At 53.6% G+C, this 26513-nt stretch overlaps 1 protein-coding gene across 1 annotated transcript; it reads right to left on the bottom strand.

Moving 5' to 3' along the window:
• Nucleotides 1–18361: 18361 nt before the first annotated feature.
• Nucleotides 18362–21691, bottom strand: TMEM270 (transmembrane protein 270). The gene is given in 6 exon segments (XM_090279346.1): nt 18362–18658; nt 18810–19195; nt 19198–19243; nt 20675–20767; nt 20877–21003; nt 21648–21691. Coding segments are annotated over 6 exon segments (993 nt in total).
• Nucleotides 21692–26513: the final 4822 nt, after the last annotated feature.

Raw genomic sequence — 26513 nt, 5'->3', positions numbered from 1 at the left:
CCCACACACTTTCCCTTTAGAGGGATGGGCCCACTCTGTGCATAGCACATCCCTCTAAAGGGAACAGAAATCAGTGCAGTTGGCGCACTCGGCCCCCTTCAAGACCCTAGATCCTAAGAACATTATTCCAAATAGAACTCAGGGCCCTAGTATCAGGGGTCATGGGCAAAGGAGTCTGTGAAGAGAGGCAGCTAGGGGAGGGTTTGCAGAGAAGGGGTTCAGAGTCATGCCCAGAGCCCACTGCAGATGGACTGGGAGAACCAGCCCCCCTACCCCAGGGACACCTTCAGGTTCCCAGCCGCATGGTTCCTAGCTGCCAGCGCAGGGACAGACACAGACTGGCTGGGACTGGCAGCATCTGGGACTGGGAGCCTGCCGAGTCCAGAGTTGGAATGAAGGAGAAACCTGTCCAGCGATGAGATCAAGGAGATGGCACCAGTGTCTCCCCAGGGAGCTGAGCTCCGCGTCCCAGGACATTCCAAACTCTGTGAACAAAACATGGGGTGGGAGGCCCGCCAGGTTGGGTCAGTGCCAGGTGGCCCCCCACCCTTCCCATCAGCAGGGGGGCCTGCCCAGCAGTGGGACCGGCTGGGAACATAGCATGAGCTGCCGGGAATGCTGCCCACACAAGTCGCCTGGGGACGCGGCGTCCAGACACCTGCCACGCTCCCTCGGCAGGGTGCCACCAGTGGTTATCTGCCCAGTCTCCTCTGAGCCGGGCCCGGCGTGGGGCTCTGTGAGCCGAGGCAGCACATCCACCTGCACGGAGCTGTTCCGCTTAGCAAACACCTTCAAAGCGACAGTGCACTTAACAACCCCTGGGGGAAAGCCAGGCCTGGCAGGTTTCCCCCATTCTGTAGGAACTGGGGCCCAGAGTGGAATTTGTTTGAGGCTGCACAGTTATTGGGAGGGTGACACAGCTTCTCACCCAGGACTGCTGCCTCCCACTCCCAAGATCTTTCAGCTCCACTTTGCTCAGGCAGAGGGAGACCACTGAGCCCCGGGGTTCAGTCTCCCTGACTGAACCCTAATTCCACAGCAAAGCCTGAAAAATCAGCAAGGTCAATACCTTTGCTCTACAAATAGGTAAACTGGTGGGGGTGGAGGGGACGGCAATCAGGCTTGCCCAAATTCAGAGGGCACTAGAGGTAAAGGTGAAATTCTGGTGATGAAGCTCACAGGAACAATGCCAGGAAGCTGACTGCAAGAGAGCTGAACAGTGACCAGTGTCCATGGCTCAGAGGGCTGGAGAAGGGGGGAGAAATCATGATGGCTTCCTGGAAGAGGTTTTCTCTCCAATAATCCACTCAGATGACCCAAGGTAGAGACAGTGAACAAATGAAAAATTGCAAAGGAGAATCAGAACCCACTAGGGTGAGCTGTAACTGCCTGTGTGACCTTGGGACTTGCCCTTCCCTTCTTCAGGCCCCCTCACCTACTCCAGGTCTCATCAATACAATGGGGGCAAAGGATACTGGCTCCCACAGCCACTTGTCAGCACTGACACTCATGGTGCAGTGTTCTGAGGGCCAGCCCAGGGCTGCCCAGATAGTAACCATCACTTAGGAGACCTCAAGTTTTGATATGGTGCCCGGGAAAGGCAGGGCAAGTCGCCCCTAGATTAGCTGGGATGTGAGGCCTGGGGAAGAGCTGGATAGAGGCTCAAAGATATGAGTAGTGCTGGCAGAAGCTAGGGAAGCAGTGAATGAACAAGAAATAGAAAGCATGGGCATGGGTGGCCAGGATTTGCAGCTTGGACCATATTCCATAAATGATAGGAAACCAAAAAAATTAAGTAAGACAAGGTCATGGTCACGTTGACCTTGGCGTGAGGGACACAGGCCCAGGGGAGGACTCATCCATATAGCCCAGCAGTGGCCTGGAGGCTGCAGCAGAAGTCAAAAAGACTCAGAGGTCGAGTCTTTCTCTCCCCATCCATTCTGGACTATGGGCCTCTCAAAAATAAGAGAAGGGTCTGGTCCCCAGGGCAGGCATCAGGAGGCAGGACAGGCCTGATGGCTGTGTTCTGACCCTCAGGAAGCCTTGTCATCACAGTCCTCTGCAAGGAGGGGCCACCCCAATGCTGAACCAGGTCATGTTGACCGAAGGTACAACTGACATCTGGCTCCCCAGGCTCCTCTCAGCAGCCACAGCTGGTGATACAGAGTGGTTTCCAGAAATTATGGTTCAAATGTCACATGAACAAAGATGGAGCCTCAAGGAAGAATGAGTCATCCATCCTGACCCAGCGAAGTCTCACTGAAGACCTACTATGTGCCAGGCCTAGGGCTGGTGTGGGGACAGAAATTAGGAAGGCACGTTCTGAGGCATCGGAGGGAGGGGTACGCAGAGATCCATAAGCCATGGAGCCCCAGGGAGACTGGTCAGTGGGCACCTGCTGGGGGAAGAACCCAGAAAATCAGGGCTTTGGCTGGTGGAGAGGAGATGGGAGGAGGAGAAGGGGCAGGAGGGCCAGGGGCAGGAACTGCCAGGGATAGCAGGAGAGCGTGGACTCAGAAATCTACAAGTGGATCTGAGTCAGGGAAGAGGGGAGGGGGCTCCATGTAGGGAGGGGGCTCGGAAGTACAGTCCAACTCTGGACTAGGACAGGACCCCAGAGCCCACCTTCCCCCAAACTGCCAGTCTCGCCGGTTTGGGTGGAGACACAGAAGCAGGGTTATGGGCCATTTTCACCTTTTAAAAACCACTGACATCCGATGCTGGACACCAGAGCCAAATTTCTGGGAGAGACAGAGGCCCTGTGGGCACTTCCCCTGACGTAAATCGGGGCTTCTCTTTTGTGTCTGCGGCTTTGACAGCAGGAGGCCAGATTAGGGGGCTGAGCTGTGAGCAAGAGAAGGGCCAGAGGCCAAGCATGGCCCCTATCCTTCTGTCCTGTCCTCCCTGTGCAAAGCCCTGGTCAGGGCACACGTCAACTACTGGACAGAGGCTGGGGGCATCTGAAGTCAGTGCCAGAACCAGGACACCTCACCCAGCCTCATGCCTGAACCCTGACATTAAAGCCACAGCCCATGCAGTCTGGAAGGCTCCCTTTTACTACAGAGGTGGCCCCATCAGCCACTAAGGGACCATGGATGTCCCCTCAGCTGCAGACTCTCCCCCAGAGGGCTCACCGGAAGGTCTGTGGTGCCTGCCCTTCCTTCCTCCCCCTGCCCAGAGCAGGCTCTCTCCCCAGGCCAGAGCCTTGGCAGAGCTGCCCTCACTGCCAGGGCCAGGGTTTTGCAGCAGAGCCCGACTCTCCAACACTGAGCTTTTTCAACAGGGAGACTGGAGCCCAGAGTACGCTGTGCACCCTGTGTCCCCAGTATCAGCACAGTCATTGGGACACATTTTTCTGAAGAGGGAGCTGGACTGAAGTGCCCTCTCCACCCACCAAGCCCAACTCCAGCCCTCAGTTCTGCCTTTGGGTCCCCTTATGTGTCTGCAGGAGTCAGGGACCACCTGGTTGAACAGCCAGAGAGAGAGAGACAGTGGGGAATGGGAGAGGGATCACTTTTAACACATACCTGCCTCGATCAGCCCCACACAAGGGTTCTGTCCCAGTAGACATTAAGTGTCTACTTTGACACCAGTTGGAACCTTGACCTCAAACACAGAGTGACCCCAAGTGAACGTGACCCCAAATTGAATCCCAGCTCCACTCTCAGACTGAACTCCAACCTGACACACAGGCCCACCCTGAGCTCAAATCAGACAGCTCTCACCCTAATCCCAGTGCCAGATTAAACCCTGATCCTGACCCCAACCCCAGATTGAATCTTGACCCGACTCCAAGGCAGAGTCCTGGCCCAGCAAAAACAGCCTGGGAAAGGCTCTCACAATGCCAGGGCATGAGCCCCAAGTTCATCTGAATGTTGGGGCTACCCAGGTATGGGAAAGGGAAAGATGTCCAGGCCACGGACGTATTGTGTCACTCTGGCCAGCACCACCCTCCCCGGCCTCGAGTTCATCAAATCGTTGAGCATGCCTGTCTCTGTGCAAGGTGACTCTGGTGGGACAAAAGGAGGCCTGGGGAGGGTTGTCCTGGAGGGAACACTGGACTCATACACCCCCCTGCATACAGGTCTTTCAGGAATAGTGGCTGGACCCTGGGGGCGGTCCTGTTCCAGCAGGGGCTGAGCTCTGGCATTGAGCCTTCCTCCCTAAGATGCTGACCATGCCTGGGCCAGTAGGACCAGGACTACAGTCTGCAGAGGGTATAACCAGAGTGGCTATGCATGAGGCTAGAGCACAGGGGCCAGGGTTTCAGAGTGCAGGAGCCCCTATCTCTGGGCCTCACCTAACAGCAGGAGATTCAGATGGGACAGAAGGCGGTCTAGGTTCTCAGGGCTGGCTGGGTACTGGGGAGCCCCTGGCCTAGCGGGGCACTCCTCTCTCCCCCCAGGTGCCCTCTGGTCCATGAATTCAGGGTCAGGACCCTGGCAAGGCCCACCTAAGCCCCCTTCCACATTGCCCCAGTCCCCAGCCTGTTTCCCGCCTCACTGTGAGAACATGCTCTTGCACCGCAAAGAGATCAGCATGAAGGAATGTGCTGTCCAGGGGCCAGCGGACAGGATGGGCCCTCTGGAGAGGGAGCGAGCAAGCGGGAAGATCGGAGCTGGGAAGAAAAACAGAGATGTGCCTAGGCAACGGGCCAGGCAGCACCGGCCCAGCCATTGTTCCCAGCCCCACAGGTCAGGTGCACTGGGCCCTCTGCCAAACCCCAGCCTCTGCTCAGTGTGGCCCCAGACTTCCCTAGGCTTGTCTGCTTCCCCCTGTCCCAGACCCTGACCTCTGGGGCTGGGCACAGCCTAGGAAGGAGACAAACCTCATCCTCCATGCCCCAATCAGCTCTGCAGACCCCTGTCCTCTGGCATACCTCCCCTCCCCTCACTGAGGTCCAGATCCTTCCCCACGCCTCACTCTGTCCAGATCTCCCTGGGGGAGGATGCTTCTGGTTTCAACGGTCTGCTAAGCTAGTCCATATGTGGGCATTAATAGCTGATAATGACTTAGACCTGTGCTCTCAACGTGTGGTCCCCAGACCAGTGGCAAAACGTCACCTGGAAACTTGTTAGAAATGCGAATTATTGGGCCCCATCCCAGACTTACTAAATCAGCAGTCTGTGTTTTAACAAGCCCTGCAGGGGCTTATGACACATACTCAGGTTTGGGAACCACAGACCTAGAGTGCGACCACAGTCGACTCCACAAATGTTGACAGAAATAATAAGTAATTGAATGAATGAACAACTGAGTGAATAAGTTTCAATGGGTCTGGTCTTGTCCCCAGGCTTGAGTAGAATGGTTCCTTCTTGCTGTCTTGTGTCCAATCCCCAGGGACAGTTGAAACCTGCAGACTGAACCAGGGGAGCACTGTCCAGCTGGACTCCCTCTGAGATGAAACAAGCTCTCAGACAGTGTCACCTACCAACGGCCCACGCAGCGAGTCAGGCCTGAGGCCCAGGCCTACTCAAAGGAGACCAACCAGAGAAAATGGGAGGAGGGAGTCCAGGAGGTCAATGGGATGTAGTGGCAGAGTCTGGGACCTGGAAACCAGTCAGGAAGGCAGAGTTATGGAAATCCAGAAGCAGGTAAGAGGATCCCCAGCACATGGTTGGGGTCCAGGACTCTAATCCTGTGGAAGAAATGACAAGAGGGACCCTGGGAACAAAACTGAGCCTCCATTATTAGAACCGGGACACAAGATTGGATGTCGGTCTCCTGAGCATTGAAGTTGGCTCCTTCAGAAATCCCCTACCTAAAGCCAGGCTGGGCTGCAGAGTCTGGGGCAGAGCTGAGACTGCCAGTGGGGTCCAGAAACTCCAATGATGGGGAAGGGACAGGGAGTTGTAGGGTGAAAACCCAGCATGTTCCAAGTCTTGGTAACATCCCAAAAACTGGTCTTGGGGTCAGATCTCTCTTGATGTTGGGATTGCCCTTTCCAGAACTTCACATCAGCTTGATGAGTGAAGTCCTTTCCCAGTTGCCTGGGTATTGCCCAACCTTGGCCATGGTTGACTGAATCATGGCTAATATTTTCAGAATAAGTTAGAGAGATGGACAAGATTTGGCCTGACCTACTTGTTCTGTCCACCTGCCAGCTCATCTCTCATCAGTGCCAAGGAAGAGAGGACGAATCCTGTGGCAAGATCTCCACACTGACACCAAGGAAGCTCCCACGGCCAACTTCATCCAATGTTGAAAGGGTAATTTTCCACTCGACATAAAGAGAGAAGCAGCTTCACTCACAGCTGCCATCTCTCCCAGAGGTGTCCTCTAAACCTGTGTGTCCCACATGTTCTGAAAGGCTCCATGGGGAAAATACTGCACACCAGGGCCCCTTCTTAGAAGACCAAAGTCCCTATTAACAATTAAAGGCTCTGAGAAGTCCTGCAAGAGAGAAGTCTGTCTGAATTTGTAGAATCTAGTACTTCCCCAGCTTATTGGACCCAGAACATTTTCTTTCTCTCCCAACACAATACCCCATGAAACACCATTTGGGTAACACATCCAAAATGCAAAGCAGCACCGGCCACTGCCACCTTGACACAAGTGAGCTTCTTTCTGGTGTTCCAGGGAGGGAAGGAGAAGTAAGGGTAGTGTCTTGTTAAAAAGCCCTGAGACAGAGATAGCAGGGATTCTGGAGAGTCACAAAGGCTTAGCATGGACATCCCTCTCTCAACCTCCAGAAGACCCCAGCTCCAGAGCCACTGCCCCAGAAAAGGTGTCATCTAGCCAATACCTCAGAGGAGGGGCACACTTAGTTGAGAGGGCAGGTTGGGTGTCTGCTGCTCATGGAAAAGGGGCATCATCAACAGGCTGGAGTGCCCAGCCAGAAGATGGATAACTGGCAGCTCCCAGCATCCCTGAAGACAAGTATCACCTCATCCTTTGGCTGGACTTGAACCAAAGACCAATTCATATCTCCCCCTGACTACCCAACACTACCCAGCTGAGCTCCCCATTCTGTCTTCTCCCAGTTCCTCTGCATCCCCCAGGACCTGAGACAGCCTCCCAACCCCCACCTGTGAGCTTTGAGGCTCCTGTTCTCTTTGAGGTGAAGGGGAGCAAAATCCTGCGACAGCTCCCTCCCTCCCGCCTAGACTCTTGGCTGCCTTCTGAAGCCAGACAATACAGGGAAATGTGTGCACCCAAACAACCCCGCTGCTTCAGGAACTGCCTGACCCTGCCCAGGAAAGCAAACTCCTGCAGCTCCACCCTGCTGCCCCCTCAGTCTGGGACCAGAGACCAAAGCTGGAGGGGTGGCCCAGCAGAGAGGTCACCAGAGCAAAAGAGATCTTAGACCTCCCCAATGCAGTGATAGAGGAGCTCAGGGGTTGACTCTCTCTGGGGACGGGAGCTCTGTCCCTGTCTGTGGGTTACACAAAAGCCAGATTGTCAACATTTATCTGGAGAGCGTGGCTCTGGATTAATATGGCCTAAAGATAATGGAAATAGCACTTTGATGTAATTTGAGACGTATATTAATTCATCCAACAAGCATTTGCTGCTCTTGGGTTCTGGGTCAAGCCCTGTGCCAGGCACTGTGGATCCAGGGGTGGATCAGTCCCCAGTCTAGGGGAAGAGATGGACACCCAAAATGGTGTAGGAGGGCAGGAAGGGGGACATGCTCTGACCCGGCTACAGTTCCTCCTGAGAAACGCCAGCCTGGTGTTGGCTAAAGTATGGGCTTGGGGGATCGATGCACGTGTGGGTGGGCTGGGCTGGGGTGCCATCACCAAATGCACCCGCAGCCATGACTCGGTAAGCCACAGGGTCAGTGCAGTTTGTAAAAGCAGAGGTCTCTCTCCCTGAGTTTGATAAAGACTGAAATGCCCTCTGGTGGCTCCCCTCCCAGCAGCCCTTCCCCGATCCCCTGGCCAACCCCAACACAGCCCTGAGGTGAAGAACTCCAGGTGCCAGCCAGCAAACGCTGTGAAAAGCAACAAGAAGAAAAAAGCAGACTGGCTTCTCCTTGATTGTTGCCACAGATGCATCTGCACGTGACACTGCCATGGGGTAACCTCCGGGCATTCCTGTGCACAGAACTTCGAGGCACGTCAGCTTCTTGTTCCCAGCAGCAGGGGGTGGAGGGGAGAGAGTCAATGATCCCAGGCCCCAAAGTGGACCCCACTAGCACATCGGCCTGCCCCTTCTTACTACCTGTGAGAAAACAGGCTGAGAGCAAAGGAGCAGGGAACATGGGGGGCAGGCTGCTGGGGACAACTCAGGTCAAGGCAGCCAGCCTGCTTGTCACAGCCCCTCACGCCCACCTCGACCAAGTGCCAGAGACTGCGTGTTTTTGTCTTTCTTGTGGGGGGAGGGGTGCGGCTCAGAGCCTTGAGTGATGAGTTAAGTGACAATGAATTTGAACCACATGGAGCCCGGGCTTAAGGGGAAAGTGTTTTGGTGAAATGCAGCTGGGATTTCATCAGTCCCCACCCCCCAGACAGTACAAAAATAGTGCGGGCCAGGCAGGCTCTGACCCACAGGCCTGGCCCAATTTCGCCACCCCCTGTGCTGGAGAGGCTCAGAGTGGCCTCTTTCCCTGAATCTGGATTTCGTAATCTTTCCTTGTTGTTTTGGTTGCCTGTTTGTTGACTGGCCTGGTTTGTCTGGGAGAATTTGCTCCCTGACAAGCTTTCCACTGCTTGGCCCTGAAGAGAGGGGAAGGCAGGAAGACCCTCTCTCACTGTCGGTAATAAGGCCCATGGGGGGGCCTATGGGAGAGGCCAGAGCTGGGCTGTCTGGGAGCCTGCCCAGGAGAGACTGTCACAGTCACAGCCTGGGGACTGGTCAGGGAGCCCCGGTGCCTTGGGAGTACGGGTGGAAGACGGGCACTGGACACTGGGGCGAGAGGCGGGCTTCACCCATGCGAGAGCTGGAAGGTCCCTCAACACCGCAAGTCCATCCCCACTCCTCAGAGGGGGAAACTGAGGCCAGAGGCAGGATATGAGTGATCTAAGGCACCTGGTGAAGAGCACAACCAGAAGTCACCCCAAGAAGGACTTCTGTTTCCCAGGCCAAGCCTAGCTCCAGAGTGTTTGCGGATTGAAAGAAGGATCAAAGCCCTTCACCTCCAATCCTTCGCTCAGAGGACGGAAATAGCGGGGAACTGGGTCCCCGGACAGACCTAGAAGAAGGTCCACCCTGAGCATCTATTAGTAATAATCTTCCTCCAGATGTGAATGGTGAGAGCTGCTCCTGAGGGCCCTCCTGGGTGTGGGGTGGAAGAGGGAACAGCAGCTCCCAGAGGGCACGAAATGTGCCCACAGTGAGGCCAGAGGCTATTGGCAGAGAGCGAGAGGGCAGCACCCCAGGTGAGGGGCTCCGGGCAGAACTCTCAGCCACAGCATCCCTCAGATGGAGCGGCTGACCTCACAGTCCAGAGTCACATCTGGAAATCTCAGCTCAACCGGACGCCTAGACCAGGGCTGAACCCTGCCATCCTGGGGGTCAGGGTAATGAGTGATGGCCCTGAGTGAGCACAGTGGCAGGGCCACAGGTGTCTAAAGGCCACTTTGAGAACCAGTGTCCTATCCCAGGCTCAGGCAGGACACGTCCTCTCAGGTTACTGACCAGAGCACTGAGTACCAGAGAGACCCGGTCCTGAGGACCAGAATGAACACAGAGCAAACGATCTGGGCTCTTCCCCCAGCTACTAGCTGGTCATAGCTGCCCCATGTATAATTCAAATAACATAATGAACATCAAAAGACAGCACTAGGGGCAGTGAGGTGGGGCATGAAAGGCCAGGAAGGGCCACAGGAAGGTCAGCTGGAGAGACCATAGGGACAGTCAGGGCGGCCAGGGGTCAAGCCAGGGACTTCTTCGTGGTCTGAGGCTGGGGCACTGAGCCTGCCTGCCCCCTCCCAGCACTCCCGGCCTGCTGGGCGAGGGGATGCAGAAAAGTTGCTGTCAGGGCTGCACCAACAGCTTCCTACTCTTGCCAAACTCAGCAGTGTAAAGTCAACTTAATCTGGGTCTTCCCAGAACCTTCCTCCACTTCCTCCTCAGGCTGGGGCCCCCCCCAGGGAGAGCCAAGACCCCTAGCACCACAACACAGGGCCTGTGTCAGTCCTTCCTGCCTCAGTCTCCCCATGCAGGGTCAGGCCATAGTACCTCAATCACACACAGGAAGAGTGGCCTGAACATCCCCTCCCCCAATGCTGCCCCTTGCCCTGTGGGCCCAGGGACCCAGCCTGATTCGAAGAAATCCTTGCTGGCCTGTCCTCTCTCCCCTTCACTTCAGAGAACATTTCTGCTCCTTTCACTTGCATTGTTCTCCCCCTTGGCCCTGAGCCAGCCCCCAGCCCCAAGGCCAGGCTGAGCCCCATTGAAGCCAGCCAGCTAGGGAATGGGGGCGTCAGGCTGGAGCTCTGGGAAGTCTGGCCCTACCCCAGGAGTTTGGGGATACAGGGTTTCTTCTCAGCCCTCTTGGCAGGGATGGGAATTAGGGGCTCAGTGAAGGGGGTTCAGCTGTGTGGACCAGTGATTTCCCTCTCTGAGCCTCGGTTTCTTCATAAAATGAAGATGACAATGACAGCTTCCTGTCACAGCTGTGGGATGAGATATTATTCCATCATGGCAAAGTCCTCACCAAGTTGCCAGGAATGAAGGAAGTATCCAGTGAGGGTGGCTGCCGTGTTCGTACTGGGAGGGGTGGGGAGGAGGGCGGCGGCTCTGAGTGGTGGGAAGGCACCTGTGGGACCAGGAAGGTCAGTCAGAACAGTCCAGAGATGATACCAATAGCCCCCAGAACGCCCTCTCCTCCTTCTGTCCACTTCGTTCCTCGGGCAGATCACATGGCAACAGAAGCAGAGGGAAGCCCCCCCAACCCCAACTGACACACACCTCTAACCCTGGAAACCCTGAGCAACACTCCAGACAGTGTCTCAGCCTCGGGGCCAGGTGTTGCCCAGGAGCCTGGGCACAGAGCAGATGTGCCTCACAGCCCCCAACAGCTCCATACTCCTGCCTTCCAGCAGAGCCGGGGGAACCAGCTCTGTCTCTGGTCAGTGAGACTCAGACAATGCAACGCCTATTTCCTTTGGAATGCTTGACAAGATGAGGGACTACACTTGGATGACTGGACATCTCATCTGAAGGCCTGGAGGACAGGACAGGGTGGCCCCTGTAACTCAATCAATTCTGCTTTACCTCTTGGGCTTGGGACAGCAGTATCACTTGTCAAGGGCTGAGGCCCATCTCTGTCTCTGCCTCGCTCTGCGTATCTCTCTCTCTGCTCTCTGTCTCCCCCATACACCCTGCTTGCAGAGAGGTGATGAGGAGCAATGGTTAAGGACACAGATTTTGGAGGCAGACTGCCTGGTTTGAATTCCAGCTCTGCCACCTAATGGCTGAGTGGACCTTAAGCCTCATGTTCCCCATCTGTAAAATGGGTTTGTGTTAACAACGGTACCTCCCTCATAGGGAGGCTGGAATGAGTTAATACAAGTAAAGCCCTCAGAAGGTATCCGAACCACAGTGAATACTCAATAAATACCGGCCCTCATTATTTTTTATTTGTGTCTCCATCTTGCATGTTTGTTGACTCATATTTTCCATGGGCAAGGGGGTGCAGAAGGAGGCATGAAGTCTGTGGTTTAAAGTGCCTGTTGCTCCAGGGAGTCCAGGCTGGAGGCTACAGCAATAAAGGATTCCTTTCAATCAGGGCCAGTGATGCTCTGATAAAGCTTGACCACAGATGCAGAACAGTGGGCTCTGTGCTCCCGCTCCAGGCCTTGGAGGCTGGGCCAGCACCAGAGCTGAAGCCATTCTGGGCAAGGAGGCAGCAAGTTTCGCAGCCCCAGGCCATAAGCTGGTGACACTTCTCTGGGTTCCCACTGCCCCTCTCCCCCTGCTCCCTTCACCATCCTACACACTAAATATGTGGCCTCCACCCTGTGGATCTTTGTACCTCCTGTCACAAGAGGTTCAGGGTCTAAGAAGGCAACTTCTCAGAATCCTTGAATCTTGGCATTGTAGGGCTTGCGTGTAGTGCTAGAAGGTTGTCTAACACAGCTTTGGGCTCCTTGTGAGACTAGCCTCAGCTGTCTTCCTGATGGTAAACAGCCCTACCAACTTTGATTCCCCTCATGATGGGGAGCTCACTACCATAATCACAGTGACTTAAGACTCTCATGTGATTTCACTCATTAAGGCCCCATATTGCCAGTGAGGTCAGAAGGGCAAGGTCTCTAACCCCATTGGGGAGGAATCAGTCCAGGCCACTGCTGGGCAGTTCTCTCAGCTCAAAAGTTTCCTCCAGCCCAGACCTGCCTTCTCCCTTTGTTGGCCCATGGTGTGTATCTGCCCCAGCAGTCCCTTGTCCCTAGGTGGTCTTTCCCATAGGTCAGCCCCAGTTCCCTTGGACACCTTGCTTTTCCAGGTTCTCTTCTCTGAGTCTGGGGCCTCAGAGGAGATAGCTAGCCCCCATTCTACTAAACACATGTATTGGTAGAGAAAGAGGGAGAAGGAAAGTGACTTCATGACAGGGACCCAATGCAGTCCCCTCACAGCTGGTGGCATACCCTGTAGAACACTCAGCATCTCAGCAAGGGGTGGGAAGGCAAACAATGCTGAGGTCCCCCCAGAGGCTATTTCAAGCAATGCCAAGGGACTGCTGGGTGAGTTGGTGCAGAGTGGCAGCTGTCACAACTCCTGGCAAGGCACATGTGTCTACGTTATGTCAAACTAAGCTATTCCCAAGGCAGCCCCTGAGAGAAGCCCTAAGAGCTGTGTCATCCAGAAAGGAAGAGTGGGCCCTCTGCACACAGAACCCCCTCCTCAGGGTAGGGAACCCCTGGCAGCATTGACTCCACACCCAGCAGGGCAGAGGGTGAGGCAGGGCAGCCAGAGGGCTTCAGCCATCCAGATGTGCAGCCAGCATTCCGCTGTGGAGACAGTCAGAGCAGCAGCCAGGGGCCCAGATGGGCCGCATTAACCTGGGAGCAGGCTCTTTGGGGCCCAGATGCTCTGTGTTTAGTCGGCTAGCCGGCTTTGGGCTCCAGATGTGGGCCCGGGTGGGGGTGGGACACAGCTCCAGATGTGTGCAGTCTGAGCAGGAGTGGCTGCAAGGCTCAGCTACAGCACCGGGGCTCAGGAGGGCTGGGCCAAGGAACCTTTCCACTCATCCCCTTTCCAGCACCCCAACCCCGGCCCACAGGCCCCATGGCCAAAAAGGGTTCAAAAAAACTTTGACTCAGGAACTGCAAAGTCCAAAGGCTTATACTTCATTGCATGAGCAGGAACAAAGCCTAGGTACCCGCCCAGGGTCACACAGCCAGGGCAGACAGGAGCCCCAATAGAGGGCCTGTGGTCCCTTAAACCATAGGCAACTTGTGGGGGGCACTTGGGGGCAGATGCCCTCAGCCACGCACAATTAGGGAACCTCAATATCCTTGGCTGAGCAGTGGAAGAGGCACTACCCTGACCTTCAAGGCAGGGTCCAGGAGATGGGGGACAACCCCCAGAGAATCTCAGAGGATGCAGTCTTGCCCTGGCCACCCCTTAGCATCTCTCTAATCCAGACAGTGCTTCTCCACTTGGGAAATGGAGAGGCAGGAGCCCAGCTACAAAGGGCCCAGGCTGACGCCCCAACCCCAGGTGCTCAGCTGCCAAGCTGTGGTGGTAAAAGAGGCACTACTACTCATTGGGCACCCTTACCTGCCACATCAGTTCCCCACAGCTCCTGTGTGGGATGTGGTGTCCCCATCTCATACATGGGCAGCTCCCAGAAGAGCCAGTCTGTTAAGGCCACCCAGCCAGGCCAGGCAGGGCCAGGCAGGACTAGGGACCTGCCCCTTACCTGGGCTTTGTCTGGGGGCTCTGCTGGCTAATTGTTCAACATGGTGTTGGGGGAAAGCATTCACAAGGGGACCCAGAGGAGGTGCCCTCCCGAGGGCCAAGCCCTTCTGTCTCCATAGAGCACATCTGTCCCATATGGTGTGACAGATTAGAGAAGCCCAGAGACCCCTGCACTAGCCCTGGCAGTCCTGATATGGCAGCAGCCCCTCCCACCACCCAGGGAGCCTACAACCCAAAGAACTGGAAATCTCCTAACAGCCCCCTCCTCAATGTCACCACCCCATGCCCCCTTTCCACCCCCTTCCACCAGACTTAGAAGTGTCGCTGAGAGGTCAGGAATGAGGGCAAAGAGAAAGCCCCTCCTCCTCTACACTTCAGTCCCCATGTCTGCACAGTGGCCCCAGCTCTAGACTCTGAGCCAGGAGGGCATGGTGGCTACAGTGGGCAGAGGTCAGAGGTCAGGCCCGCAGGGACCACGAGGCAGCTGCCAGCAGCCTAAAAGAGGCCTCTGGGTGGATAGCATCCCTCAGGCCCCAACAGAGGGCAGAGGTGAACAGGCACCATTACCCCCTAGGGTGGCTGGGCATCCTGCAGCCTCCTTCTAACCTTGTCTTGGCAAAGCAGCCCAGGAGAGGGACAGCAGGACCAGCACAGTCTGGTCTGGGCGGGGAAGCTGGCTGGGGGAGCAGGCTGAGGCGAGAAGCACTAATAGGTTATGTCAGGCGAGCGCTCTGGGGAGGGGGCCGCGCCTCTCAGCTCTGGCAGCCCCACCTGGGGCCTGCGCCCAAGAGTTGGGGCCTGGAGAGAGATGCTGGCTTGCTTCTGAGTGCAGAGTGAGAGCTGGAGAAGGGGCTGCTGAGCCCCGAGCAAGGAACCCTCATTTAGCCATGGTGGCCAGGAAGGCAAGACAGGGATAAGCCCCCACCCAGCCAGGCCCCTGTTGAGTGATAAACACAGGGACCACCTCCATGGCCTGGAGGGTCCCATGGGGAGGAAGCTACAGGTTCTGTCCTCCATGTAGCTTGGCTTGGTGGGGAGCAGAGCCCAGGGACAGCCCCTAAGCCTCAGGAGGGCCCTCTCATGTCCTCTCCCTTCACTCCTGCCCAGACTCCACCCCAAGGCTCCAGGATCCCATGCCCAAGTCAGGGGACTCTGATTTCTCACACCTGCCCATAGTTTCCCCAGCAGTCCCCACCCTGCACCCTGCACCCTGCACAGTGGCCGTCCCTAACTCTGCCGTCTCTCCTGGGGCTGGGATGGGGTCAGAACCTAAGGGATTGGGAGAGGCTTAAAAAGGAGCCTCTCTCACCCAGGACTGTGGGCTCAGAGCATGAACAGGAGCTCAAAAAAGCAGAGGGGGGCTCAATGCAAAGGAGGGTCAGTGAAAGGCCAGGGACTTAGGCCTGGGACTGAGGAGGGGGCCATTCACAGTCATCTAAGGGCAGCCAGGGCCCTGTGTGTCTTGGCCCAGCAGGACCCCTGGGCCGCCAGGTATGTAACAATTCCAGCCATTTCCTGCCCTATTAATGAGAAAGGGGCTGATATAAATACATGCTCAGCATAAATAAATACAGGCCAGGCCCTGGACTGCATAGCAGACAGATTGCGTGGAGCTGCTGGCCAGCCCTTCAGCCAGTCCCCCCCACCCTGCTCGCGTCCCCCACCCCCACCCCCAGCAGTCCAGGGCCCCTTCACACTCAAAGGCCTGAGACAGATAGACTGACCACTCTCACCCTTGACCTCAGAACAGGGTCCCCATAGCCGCTGGGGAGGTGGCAAGCCCAGGAGAGGGAGCTGGGGTTCCCAGCACCTCCCACACCAGGCCTGGAGCAGGTACTGCTCTGCACAGACCTGGCAACAGCCCCTGACACCCCAGATGCTGTGATTGTGCCTGTTCACAGGTTGGGGAACTGAGGCTCCCAAGGTCACACAGCCAGGGGGCAGTGGGTGCAGGATTTAGACGCTGAGGCCTTCTGATCCCGAGGCCTCTGACCTGCCTGCGGTGCACAATGGACAGCCAAGGGTAGATTCTCACCCTCCTCCCCTCCTCCCAAGCCCCAGCCCCAGGACACAAGGTCCTTGGGAGGCCTCAGAGAACTGACATTCAGGGCCTGGAAGCATATGTTTCATGGAGCCAGATCTCAGCTCCTCTAAGGGTCCCACAGACCCGCACATGCAGGCCCGGCTCCTTCCAGCCCCAGACCACCTCCCACCTGGGGCATTAAGGACAGTGGGGTCTGTCAAATGCTGACTCATCAGGGATACCTGGTCACCCTACATTGGAAACTGAGGGCCAGAGGGGGCAGAGCCTCATCTAAGATCACAAAGAGAGATAGGGCAGAGCCATGGAGCCCAAGCACCTGTCCACAGCCCAGGCCTTCTCCTCTGGCCACTGGCTCAGGGAGGGAAGGGCCGAGTCCTCTCACTAGCATCTCCTACTCAGTGCTTTCCCCTCTCCCCAGCCTGCACAGTTCAAGACTTATAGGTCTCTCAGCGGGGCCTAGCTTGTGGTCGGGCTACAATTCCCGAAACCACGCAGGGTGGTCCCCTACAGGGATTGACTTGGAAGTGGGTAGGTGGTATATTGTCAAATGCAAAAAAGCAATTCGCCTGAAGATATGTGTAGTATGATAGGATCTCCACCACACAATCGACAGGTATATTATATGAGCAGGCATGTGGGTTTGCATATATGCAAAGAATCATGGCTGGAAGAATATGCAGGACACAGCTGACCCCGTTTAAGAACCAGGAAGAAGGAAACATTTTGACCTTAACATCTCTGTATTTTTGGTAATTTTTAAAATATGTTTACTGATTTGAGAGAGAGAAAGAAGAGAGAGAGAAACATTGATGTGAGAAACACTGATTGGTTGCCTCCCATACACGCCCCAACTGGGGAGTGAATCTGCAACCTATGCATGTGCCCTGATGGGGAATCGTACCCCAAACTTTTGGTGTATGGATGACACTCCAACCAACTGAGCCATACCAGCAAGGGCTTTTTTTGGTAATTTTTTTTTTTTTTAATTTAGTAGAAGGAGAAGCTACCAGTATCATATACACAGCCTGGCCTCTAGTCCCACTACCCAGAACCTCCCCGCTGGTCCTGGCCTCAGCCTATCCCCCAGCTTTGTCCTGGCTCCTGTCCTCTCTCTCCATGCACAGCTATTTGCCACCACCCTTCCTCACCCCTCTGAGGTCCTCCTCCACTTGCCCCCTCCTTCCATCCCTCAGGCCCTGCAGGCCCCAGCCTTGTCAAACACCAGTGTGGTCCCTTGGCTGCTCAAGGTCCATCCAGCTCCACATGCTGCTCTGGGGTTTCCTTCCCATCCCCACAGGCCCCATACTTCTGCATCAGCTTTCCCTGTAAGCTGGGTGTGTGCTCTACCCCTTCACCAGGGTCTTACAGGTCCCTCCCCAGCAGGTATTCTGCCTCGTTGGCCACATGGGAATCCTTCACAAGTCTCCCCCCAGGGGCAGGCTGGGTCTGCTCCTCAAACTTGGAAGACGGGCCTGGAAGTTCACCCCACACCCACCCTGGGCCATCAGCAGGTGCATATGTGATGCAGGGCAGGAATCTGGCCCTGACTTGCCTGGAAAGCAGAATGGAGAAGGGGAAAGCAGGGCAGAGCTCTTTGGAATGTCTTCCCACACTCACACCACCCTCAGGCTTGGGAGTGAGTGGAAACTGATTTCTAACTCTCAGGAAACCACCCCTAACCCCCTAACAGTATCACTCACCTAAGCAGTGTCTTGAGATCTGACCACTGCAACCTGAACCATCCCTCAGCAGGACTGGGCAGCTAAGGGTGAATGCTGAGATACTAGAGGTTTCCCCTCTTCCAGGAGAGGATGATAAATGGATCTGTGGATGGATTTGTGGGTATGTAGATGGGCAGAGAGGATGGGTGGGTGGATGGATGGACAGGTGGGTGGATAGATGGGTGGGTGGACGGATGCGTGGGAAAGTGAGTGGCTAAGTGTATAAATGAATGGATGGGCTAGCTACAGACTGGCTCAGAAGCAGCTATTTCTCAAAGGAATTTTCTAAATCTCCGAAATGTAAAGCCCTGGCACCCCCCAAAGGCCAGAGTCTCTAACTACCCATTCCCTCTACAGTACTGGACACCCACAATCCTGAGAACCAGGACACGACCAAGAGAAAGTTAGGGGTTCTGGGAAACAAAAAATCTAAAGTCCAGTGCTGGCTTCTCCCCTGATTTGCTCTGGGACCTTGGGATTGTTCAGCCTTCTGAGGTTCAACTTGCTGGAAAACTGAGTTAATCAAACCTGATGCCTGTGTTGTTATGAGATTTAAACAAAATTACATCTGTAAAGAGTCTGAGATGCTTATCTGGCATGTACCAGATGCTCAATGAATGTGATTTCCTTCCCAGGGGCAGCCCCAGGGCATGCACACATGATTGCGCCTGCACACACACGCACACACACACACCCCTCCAGCACAGCAGGAAAGAGGGACAGAAGGTGAGACTCTAGGCCAGACCAGACCAGACCTGACCAGCAGAAGCTTATAGAGACATGTTTATTCTCCAAGGTTTCCATGCTCTGGCAGGACTGGCCCATCCTTAGTAGCCAGGGACTCAAGGAGTGGGGACTCATACAGAGAACTTGAGGCCTCCTGGGGCTCATCCTCCTGGACCTGGGCCAGCTGTGCTGTGTGCTCAAAGGCAGCCTGCAGCAGATGGGAGGCAAGGCAGGTGGTCCGAGTGACAAGATAGGCCAGGTGCCAAGAGGTGAGCACTATAATGCTCCCCACCCACCAGTACAGATGCTTCAGCAATGCCAATAGCTCCAGCACCACGTGGTTCTCCAACAGAGCCTGGAGGGGGCAAGAAGATGGGCAGGTGGCCACCACGAGCTCACATGGCTGCACTGCCCAGCTGCTAGCTCCCCTGCCCCAGCCCAGCCTTGGCCATGCCCAGTGCCCCAGGCCTGTCCGCAGCAGCCTGGCCTGCCCCCTGCCCACCCACCTTGCTGGGCAGCCAGCCCAGGCTGCAGCGGTGGGCCTTCCAGCACAGCCTCCAGGTCAGCAGCAGCAGCAGCAAGGCTGCCAGCATCATGCTGTGCAGACATGACAGGAGAAGGTCCATCCAGGTGGCCGCAGACAAGCCCAGCCGCTCACAGGCACCTAGCCGCTTTGGGTCCAGGCTGAAGGCCTGGGCACAGGCCAGCATGCCTGCCCCCACTAGCCTGGGCACCCTCAGCACCAGCCACACAGAGACCTCTATCAGTGCCAGCCCAGCCCACAGAACCTGGTCTACTGGGCGGACTGCCAGCCTGGGCAGCGGGTGGACCTACTGGCCACAGGACCCCTGGGCCTCCTGAACCAGCCCTGACAGCCAGTGATTGAAGAGATGATCTTGAGGAGCAGGAAATTGTAGAGGTGGACCTGGTTCTGGACCAACTGCAGGATGAGGGAGAGACAACCATCACCCATTGTCACTCACGCAGGGCAGGAACCCTACCTGAGTTTTATTGTAGGGGTTGGGGATGCCGGGTCACCTTGGGCCATGCCCCCCTCGAGGCCACAGTTTCCCCACATATAAGAATGATCTTTATCTGTTCACTCGAAGGACTCCAGGAGGGACATTTAGAAGGTGTTTCATATTATATTTGGTTTTCTTTCTTATGGATTTAAATAATTATTTATAGTACTCCAGACTGAAGGAGGTTGACTGATGATGATGATGATGATGATGATGATGATGATGACTATATAAGGAGTGACCATCCCCTTCAGCCCTTTCTAATCTTGCAGGATTTGAACCCAGATCAGTTTCTTCTCCTAAGCACCTGGGCTTTCCTGCACATCAATTGCTTCTTGGTGTCATGAGGACAGCTGGGAGCAAAGGGCATGTCATTAGAGACAGAGAGATGTGAGGTGTAGGAGATGCTGACAGGATTAATGACTGACCTACTAAGAGGGGTGAAGGAGAGGGAAGGACCGGTGTCCAGGTTTCTGTCCTGGGTGACAGGGGGGATATGATCTCTCCCATCCATTGGGAGGAAGAGTGGGGTTGGGTGAGGAAAGAATCTGTAAATGAGAAAGTTTCCTTGAGTCCTGGAGCTGAACGGCCCCTCCTCAGAACCCTGAAGCCCCCAGCCCCTGAGTCACAGCAACCTGCCAGTCTGGACCCCAAGCGTCCCTGTCCACTGGACCGTCTGGAGCCCTAAGGGACGGGGTGAGAGGCAGCAATCTGGGGTTGGCTGTGTGTCCCACCATAGAGGGGATCAGCAAAGCTGAGGGTGTAGGGCTATGCTGGGAAAGACGGGGGATCCAGGGATCCAGCTAAGGGAGGTATTAGAATGGAGATAGGAAATGGCAGCTGCCCACCCCTTACTTCCACCAGCTGATAATTTTGAGAACAGAGAGAAGCCTATTATATCCCACATGATCCTGTAAGATCAGTTATAGGAAAGAAAACAGAGGCTCAGGGACGTAGAATAATTTGCCCAAAGCCACACAGCTAAGCAGTGGAGCAGCCAAGATTCGAATTCAATTGTCTGTTTCTTTAGACTGCACCATGTAACCTCTCCTTTTTATGCCACAGCAGCAGACCCAGGGGACCCTTTTCTGATAAGTCAGCCCACTTTGCATGTTTTAAAGACAGGGATGAGAAAGGCTATGCTTAACCCACAGGAATGATTCTCTATAGAGGAAATTCTGGCACTGTGGCATGGGGTGGGGTTGCTGGGAGCTGTTAGGTCACTGCAGGAGGCAGGCAGTCACCTAGTCCCACTGTTCAGGACAGGTCACCAGGTCCAGCAGCTCTGAGGTAGCTTGTGAAGGGCCAGGTGTGTGGCCCCCGCCCCACCCCTCCCCATCCCCACTTACCAGCCCTGAGAGCTTCGCCACCAGCAAGAGTCCCAAAAGGCTGATCTGAAGGGAGGGGCAGCCTCCATGCCTGCCCTCCTCCCCCTCCTCCAGCTGGGAGAGGCAAGGTGACCTCACAGATACCAAAGGGTGGGGGCTGAGTTACCATGGGAACCCAAATACCACAAGAGACTTCCCTTTACCTGCTTCCCTCCCTGTTCACTGTGAGAAAACTGGGGTATTTGTCTTCCTGTATCCTGTCCACCCCCCGGTTGGAGACCGGCCCTAGGGACATCAGCTCCACAACTTCAGCAGCAGCACCAGAGAAGGACCCCAGGGCCTGCAGCAGTCTGTGCGGACAGAAACAGGCTGCCCGCCCCACATTCTTCCAACTGCCCCAGCATCGAAGGCCTGGAAAACAGAAATCTTTGCCCCAAGGGCCACAGATGACAAAATGTTTGCAGGTAGAGGGAAGCCTCAGCTGCTCAAACCTGCAGCCCCTACCTAAGTCCTCACTCCCATTCATGATTCTTGTACTTCACTAGAGGTTGGTGCCCAGTCACAAAGCAGAAGGATGAGGTTGTGACCTTTATTCTCAGATCTCAGTGATACTTCAGAGATGTTATAGAACAGTTTGTTTACCTGGCTCTGGCTGAGCCAAACACTAAACACTGGGAATTGCAGTGGAGAAATATTGGGTATTTTATTATGAATGGAGCCACCCAGGAGATGGGAAGCTAATGCTCAAAGGATGAGCTCCCGGATGGCATGCAGGATACAGATTATAGAGGGCAAAATCACAGGACACCATTGTTTAGAGGTCTGGGTCCTGCTGGGAACTTATTGCTTGGAGGTGAAGTAAGGGTAATAATTCATTTTCTCAGGTCTTAAGGACATTTCTGAGGTCTTTCCCCACATTCCTCTGTCTGGTTTCATGGGAAAGTAGCCAGGGGATTGGTCCACCTTGGGGCTCAGGGACTGAACCATAACTTACGTCAAAATGTTATCTTTAGTCTGCCAGAGGTCAGGACCCTTCATCAGGTCCTGAGCTACTACTGTCTTCTGCTGCCTCAGGGGTGGCTGATTGAGGTGGGGGCTGGGCTAGGTGTTAAGGGAGAGGGAGAGAGAGAAAGAGAAATGATTTCTAGAGCTAGGGTGTATAATTAAAGTTAATCAAAGTCATAAGGACCCTCGATTTCTGAGGGTGGGGAAGAGAACAGGTGCTTCAGAGTGACCCGGAGAGGGGCAGGTCCTGGGGGAAAGAGGGCAAATCTGCTGAGCGAACCTCCTCAGGGCCACATCAACTCCTCAGGACGTCAGAAGGGGTCAGGAGAATCTTGGAGACATTGCTGGAGTCATTAACTAGCGTCAAAAGCTTAGAATTCTGGAAGAATCCAGAACCTTAATCATTGCTTCTCTGTCTGGGTAGCAGCTGGTGGCCCCAGGGAGCTGCAGGATGGGGCTCTCACACCTTAGAAACCTTTAAAAACTCACCTGCACAGGCAGGCCACGTGAGTGCAGGGCTCCGTGAGGAGGCGGCCCCTCTGAGCAGATCGAAGGGCGGGTGCCACCCAGCCCTTGCACACTGCGTGATTTCAGTCCTCACTCCCTCTGTTGGCCAGGCACCCTTACGCAGGGCACAACATTCCCAACTGTACATGGCAGCCTGCCATCTGAGTCCCTGGATTGGAAGTGACGACCTTCGCCCAGGGCAGTCCTGTTTGCCCACTGGTTTATCCGCTGGGGTCTGGAAGGTGCAGTGTTCAAAGTTCCTCCACTCTGTCCTCTGCCTTTGCACCTCCCCACCCACTCACCCTTGGTGTCCCAACACTATGGCACTGAGAGGTCACTGGGCCTCAGAAGGCCTCGTGGAGATGAGTTTTGAAGAATGGGTAGGACTTTTCCAGAGAAGAGAGTGTGAAGGATGGTGCAGGCAGAGGGAATGGCTTGATGTAAACGATTCAGTGTTAAGAGAACATACAGTGGGACGTTGGGAGGAGCACAAAGCAGGTGGTAAGGTTGGCAAGGGCCACATGGGTCAAGGCATACTCTGTTAAGTGATAGGAGCCACTGAAGAGCTGAGGCAGCAAGGCAACGGGAGACGGCTGTGGGCTTTAGGATGGGCCCTCTGGCTGCATGAGGAGTTTAGACAAGGGGGCAAAAGGAATGAGGGGATCAGATAGGGACCCACAACAATAAAGTTTCCAGACCTGAGATGGCGGGAGTCTGGACTGGGGCTGTGGTGCTGAGAATGGAGAGGAGTGGACAGAATCCAGACACGTGCAGGAGGTGGAACTGACAAGGCTGCAAGCTGTCAAGAATGGGAGAGGTCCAAGACTGTACTCTACTTGCAAGCTAACCAGTCAGTCTGCCAGAGTTTCTTGGATGCTGGCAGAAGGCACGAGACTCCTGGATCAGAGATGAAGGACAATTTATTACTCACAGCATTAGCAGTAAACTAGAGTATTTTGCGTTGATTCTTTGAATCCCAAATCCCACAGGGTGACGGGCTGGATGACACCTGAACACCCTGTGAGTGATCATCAAAGAGAAACCCTGAGCTTAGGGAACCCAAGTCTTTTATAATAGGCAGAAAGCAAGCCTGTTTCTTGTCCTGAGAGTCATATTATCTTTCTCATGCTGAACCATGCCTGTGCTTTGTTCCAGAAAACATTATATATTCAAAGGTTGTTTGACCCACAAACATCCTAGAAAAGGTCATCAGAACAAAGAGCAATTAATTTCTTTGCAGAAACACAAGAGACCTGAGGAAAAACTGTCTCCCAACTGAGGACTGAATAGGAAAAAAGGTAAATTGAGGCAGGGCTCAGAATTCCCCTCAGCAGGCTTGGGTGAAGGGTGGGTGTGGTGCTGCCCCCCCCCCCCACGGTGGGGTGGGAGTTGAAGTGAGTTTGGAGAAGAGCCTGAGAGATTGCTGGGAGTCAAATGGCAAGGGCTGAAACTAAGACTGGCAACTAGCTTCCCTTCCTCCCTCTCCTTGGCTGGCTCCCCCCATTAGCCAGCATCACCATATTCAGAGCTTGTCACTAAGGCTGAGTTGATGGTCCTCAATCTCCTATTGACCAAACTCCCTAGACCACATGGCCCAGACACGAGGAGTTGAAGAGACCTCGCCTTGCCCACTGTCCCCAGGGCACCCCCTCAGGGTCCCTCTCAAATCTCATTAGGATGCCAGGACCAGGTATGTCTCAGTCTCAGCTCATCAGGAAATGCTGCAGAGGAGACACCCAACTTGAATCCTTCAGCAGGGAACCCACCCCTCTCTTTCCTATTCAACACCTAGGTTCAATGCCATCCCTGCACTATTGTGCGGTGTGGTCTTGGACACGCAACACCTCCCCTCCTGGCCCTATCCTCACATTGTAGGGGAACTGGGAGAACCGGGTGAGCTGACCTAATTATCAGTGGCCGCTGCCTTGCACCACGCCACAGGGTGCCACTTCCCAGCCCGCACCGTAGAGATTCCCCTCGCCTGCCAGGACCAAGGGCTAAAGTAAAGGCAAGGAGCCCGCCTCAGACTCCTCCCAACCCCAGCGCCCAAGAGCTGTCAGGTGCGCTCTTCTACGGGTGCAGGACCGCAGCACAGCCGCACGAGGGCAGCAGACACCGGGGGTTTCAGGACCCGGCACAACTGGACGAGCTGAGCAAATTGGTGGAGTTTTCGGTCGCTTCTTTTGTCCCTTAGCCTGCAAGGCCTGTTTCCCTACGACAACAATGTTGTATCATCTGGAGGAGCTCGTCATGTCTGGGTTCCTGCGGACAAAACCACCGAATGATCAGGACATTTGTTTTTCCCTTTTTTCTTTCATGTCTAATATTAAAACATCACTTGATTTCAAATCTTCATTTTTACTTTCCCCAGAAGTACACAAAAAAACATAAATATGCCTTCTCACTTTTTGGAACTTTTTTTTTCCTTTCTAAAGGTGGCTTTATCGAAGCCACTTTAAATGCAAGAATAATGATGAAAAACTTATAAAAGCATGAGGGACATATCCTGGTTAAGGAGACAGGTTTGAACTGATCTCTGCAGCTTAATTACAAGTCTATGCTACCAGCCTTAGTTTCCTTATATGTAAAACTGGGATATACTTTGCAGAACCCACCAGGTGAAGTAGTCGGAGGAGCTGATGAAAGAGGGTCTGCTTTGAGCAGTACCTGGCCCCACACCCATGCTTGGAGCTGGTGGGTAAGTGAAGTCATCATCTGTGGATGAAAAGAAACTCAAGATATTAGCAAAATGAGCTACAAGTTGGGCAAAATGGTTATAAAATACATGCAAATTTATAAAAATAATCATCCCCAGAGCACACAAACTTTATTAATTCATAAATCAATATGTGGATATATTCATTTCAATCAAACTACTTTCAAGCTATTCATTTGGAGTCTGAAATTCACTTAATTTTGAAATTCAGAAAACAACAACAACAAAAAAACAAACTTCCAAATATAAACAAAGGTCATTACTACTGTAAAATTAATAGTAAAATTTTTAACAGAAAAATGAATGAAATGTTTTAAACGTGTTTTTTAAAGTGATATAAAGTTGCCAAACCACCCCATTGTTCAAAAACATTATTCATCCCCCAAATAAAAGTTTGGATAAACATACAAAACACATAAATGCCAGCAATGGATCATAGTCACATCCGTGAGGTACAAAAATCAACATAAAAAACCAGCTAATGATAAATATTATTTTTGCCAGTTCATTTATTGATCAGTTTGTTCAAAACCCATGTGTTTAGTGCATTTGTTTTCTGCCAGCTCACCTAGACTTCTCTCTGGGATATTCTCCCACCCAGCAGCCACCCATCTTCAACCATAACCACCCCTTTTTCTCTGCTTGCTCTTTTCTCTACAGTCCTGTTCTGTCCTAAAGAAAATGTTTCTGCCCTGACCCGGTGGCTCTGTTGATTGGAGCATCCTCACATACACCAAAAGATTGCAGGTCTGATTTCCCGGTCAGAGCACACACCTGGGTTGTAGGCATGATCCTCCCGTCTGCACACATATGGAAGGAGGCAACCGATGGATGTTTCTCTCTCACATCTCTCTCTCTCTCTCCCTCAGATCAATGATAAAATATCCTCAGATGAGAATTCTAAAAAAAGAAAAGAAATAAACAAACAAAAAAAAACTGAAATAAAATGTTTCTCCGTCCATCAAAAGACATTTAGGTCATTTTTATATGTTGGCTATTGCACAACAAAAAACAAAAACAAAAAAACCTGCTGCAATGAATAATAAATGAATGGGACTATATCAAACTAAGAAGCTTCTGCACAGCAAAAGAAACTGCCAACAAAATAAAAAGCCAACCAGTGGGAAAAGATATTTGAAAACAACAGCTCTGACAAGGGATTAATATCTAAAATATATAAAGAACTCATACAACTCAACACCAAACAAACAAATAATAATTTCTAATTAAAAAATGGACCTGCACAAACACTTCTTCTAAGAAGACATACAAATGGTCAACAGATATATGAAAAGGTACCCAACTTCACTAGCTATTAGAGAAATGCAAATCAAAACTACAATCACTCTTCCTATAAGCAGCCTGACCTGGCCTCTGAAAATGGTTCCCAGCTCACTTGACCCAAAAACCCCACAAAGTCATCAAATCTGCCACGGCCAGTTAGCTCAGGTGGTTAGATCATCTCCTCAATATACCAATAAATATGAGAGTGTGGATATCTCTTCAGAATCCTGATTTCTTTTTGTTTTTATGATTTTATTTATTTACCTTTATTTTTGTTATTTAGTTTTATGTCTTTATTGATTATGCTATTGCAGTTGTCCCCAGTGGTGGGGCTTAGAGGGAGTGAGT

Source organism: Furipterus horrens, unplaced genomic scaffold, assembly GCF_987537825.1.
Source record: "Furipterus horrens unplaced genomic scaffold, mFurHor1.1.pri manual_scaffold_5, whole genome shotgun sequence".
Classification (NCBI taxonomy): Eukaryota; Metazoa; Chordata; class Mammalia; order Chiroptera; family Furipteridae; genus Furipterus; species Furipterus horrens.
The sequence above is the reverse complement of the archived record's forward strand: the minus strand, read 5'-3'. Positions and strand labels throughout refer to the sequence as shown.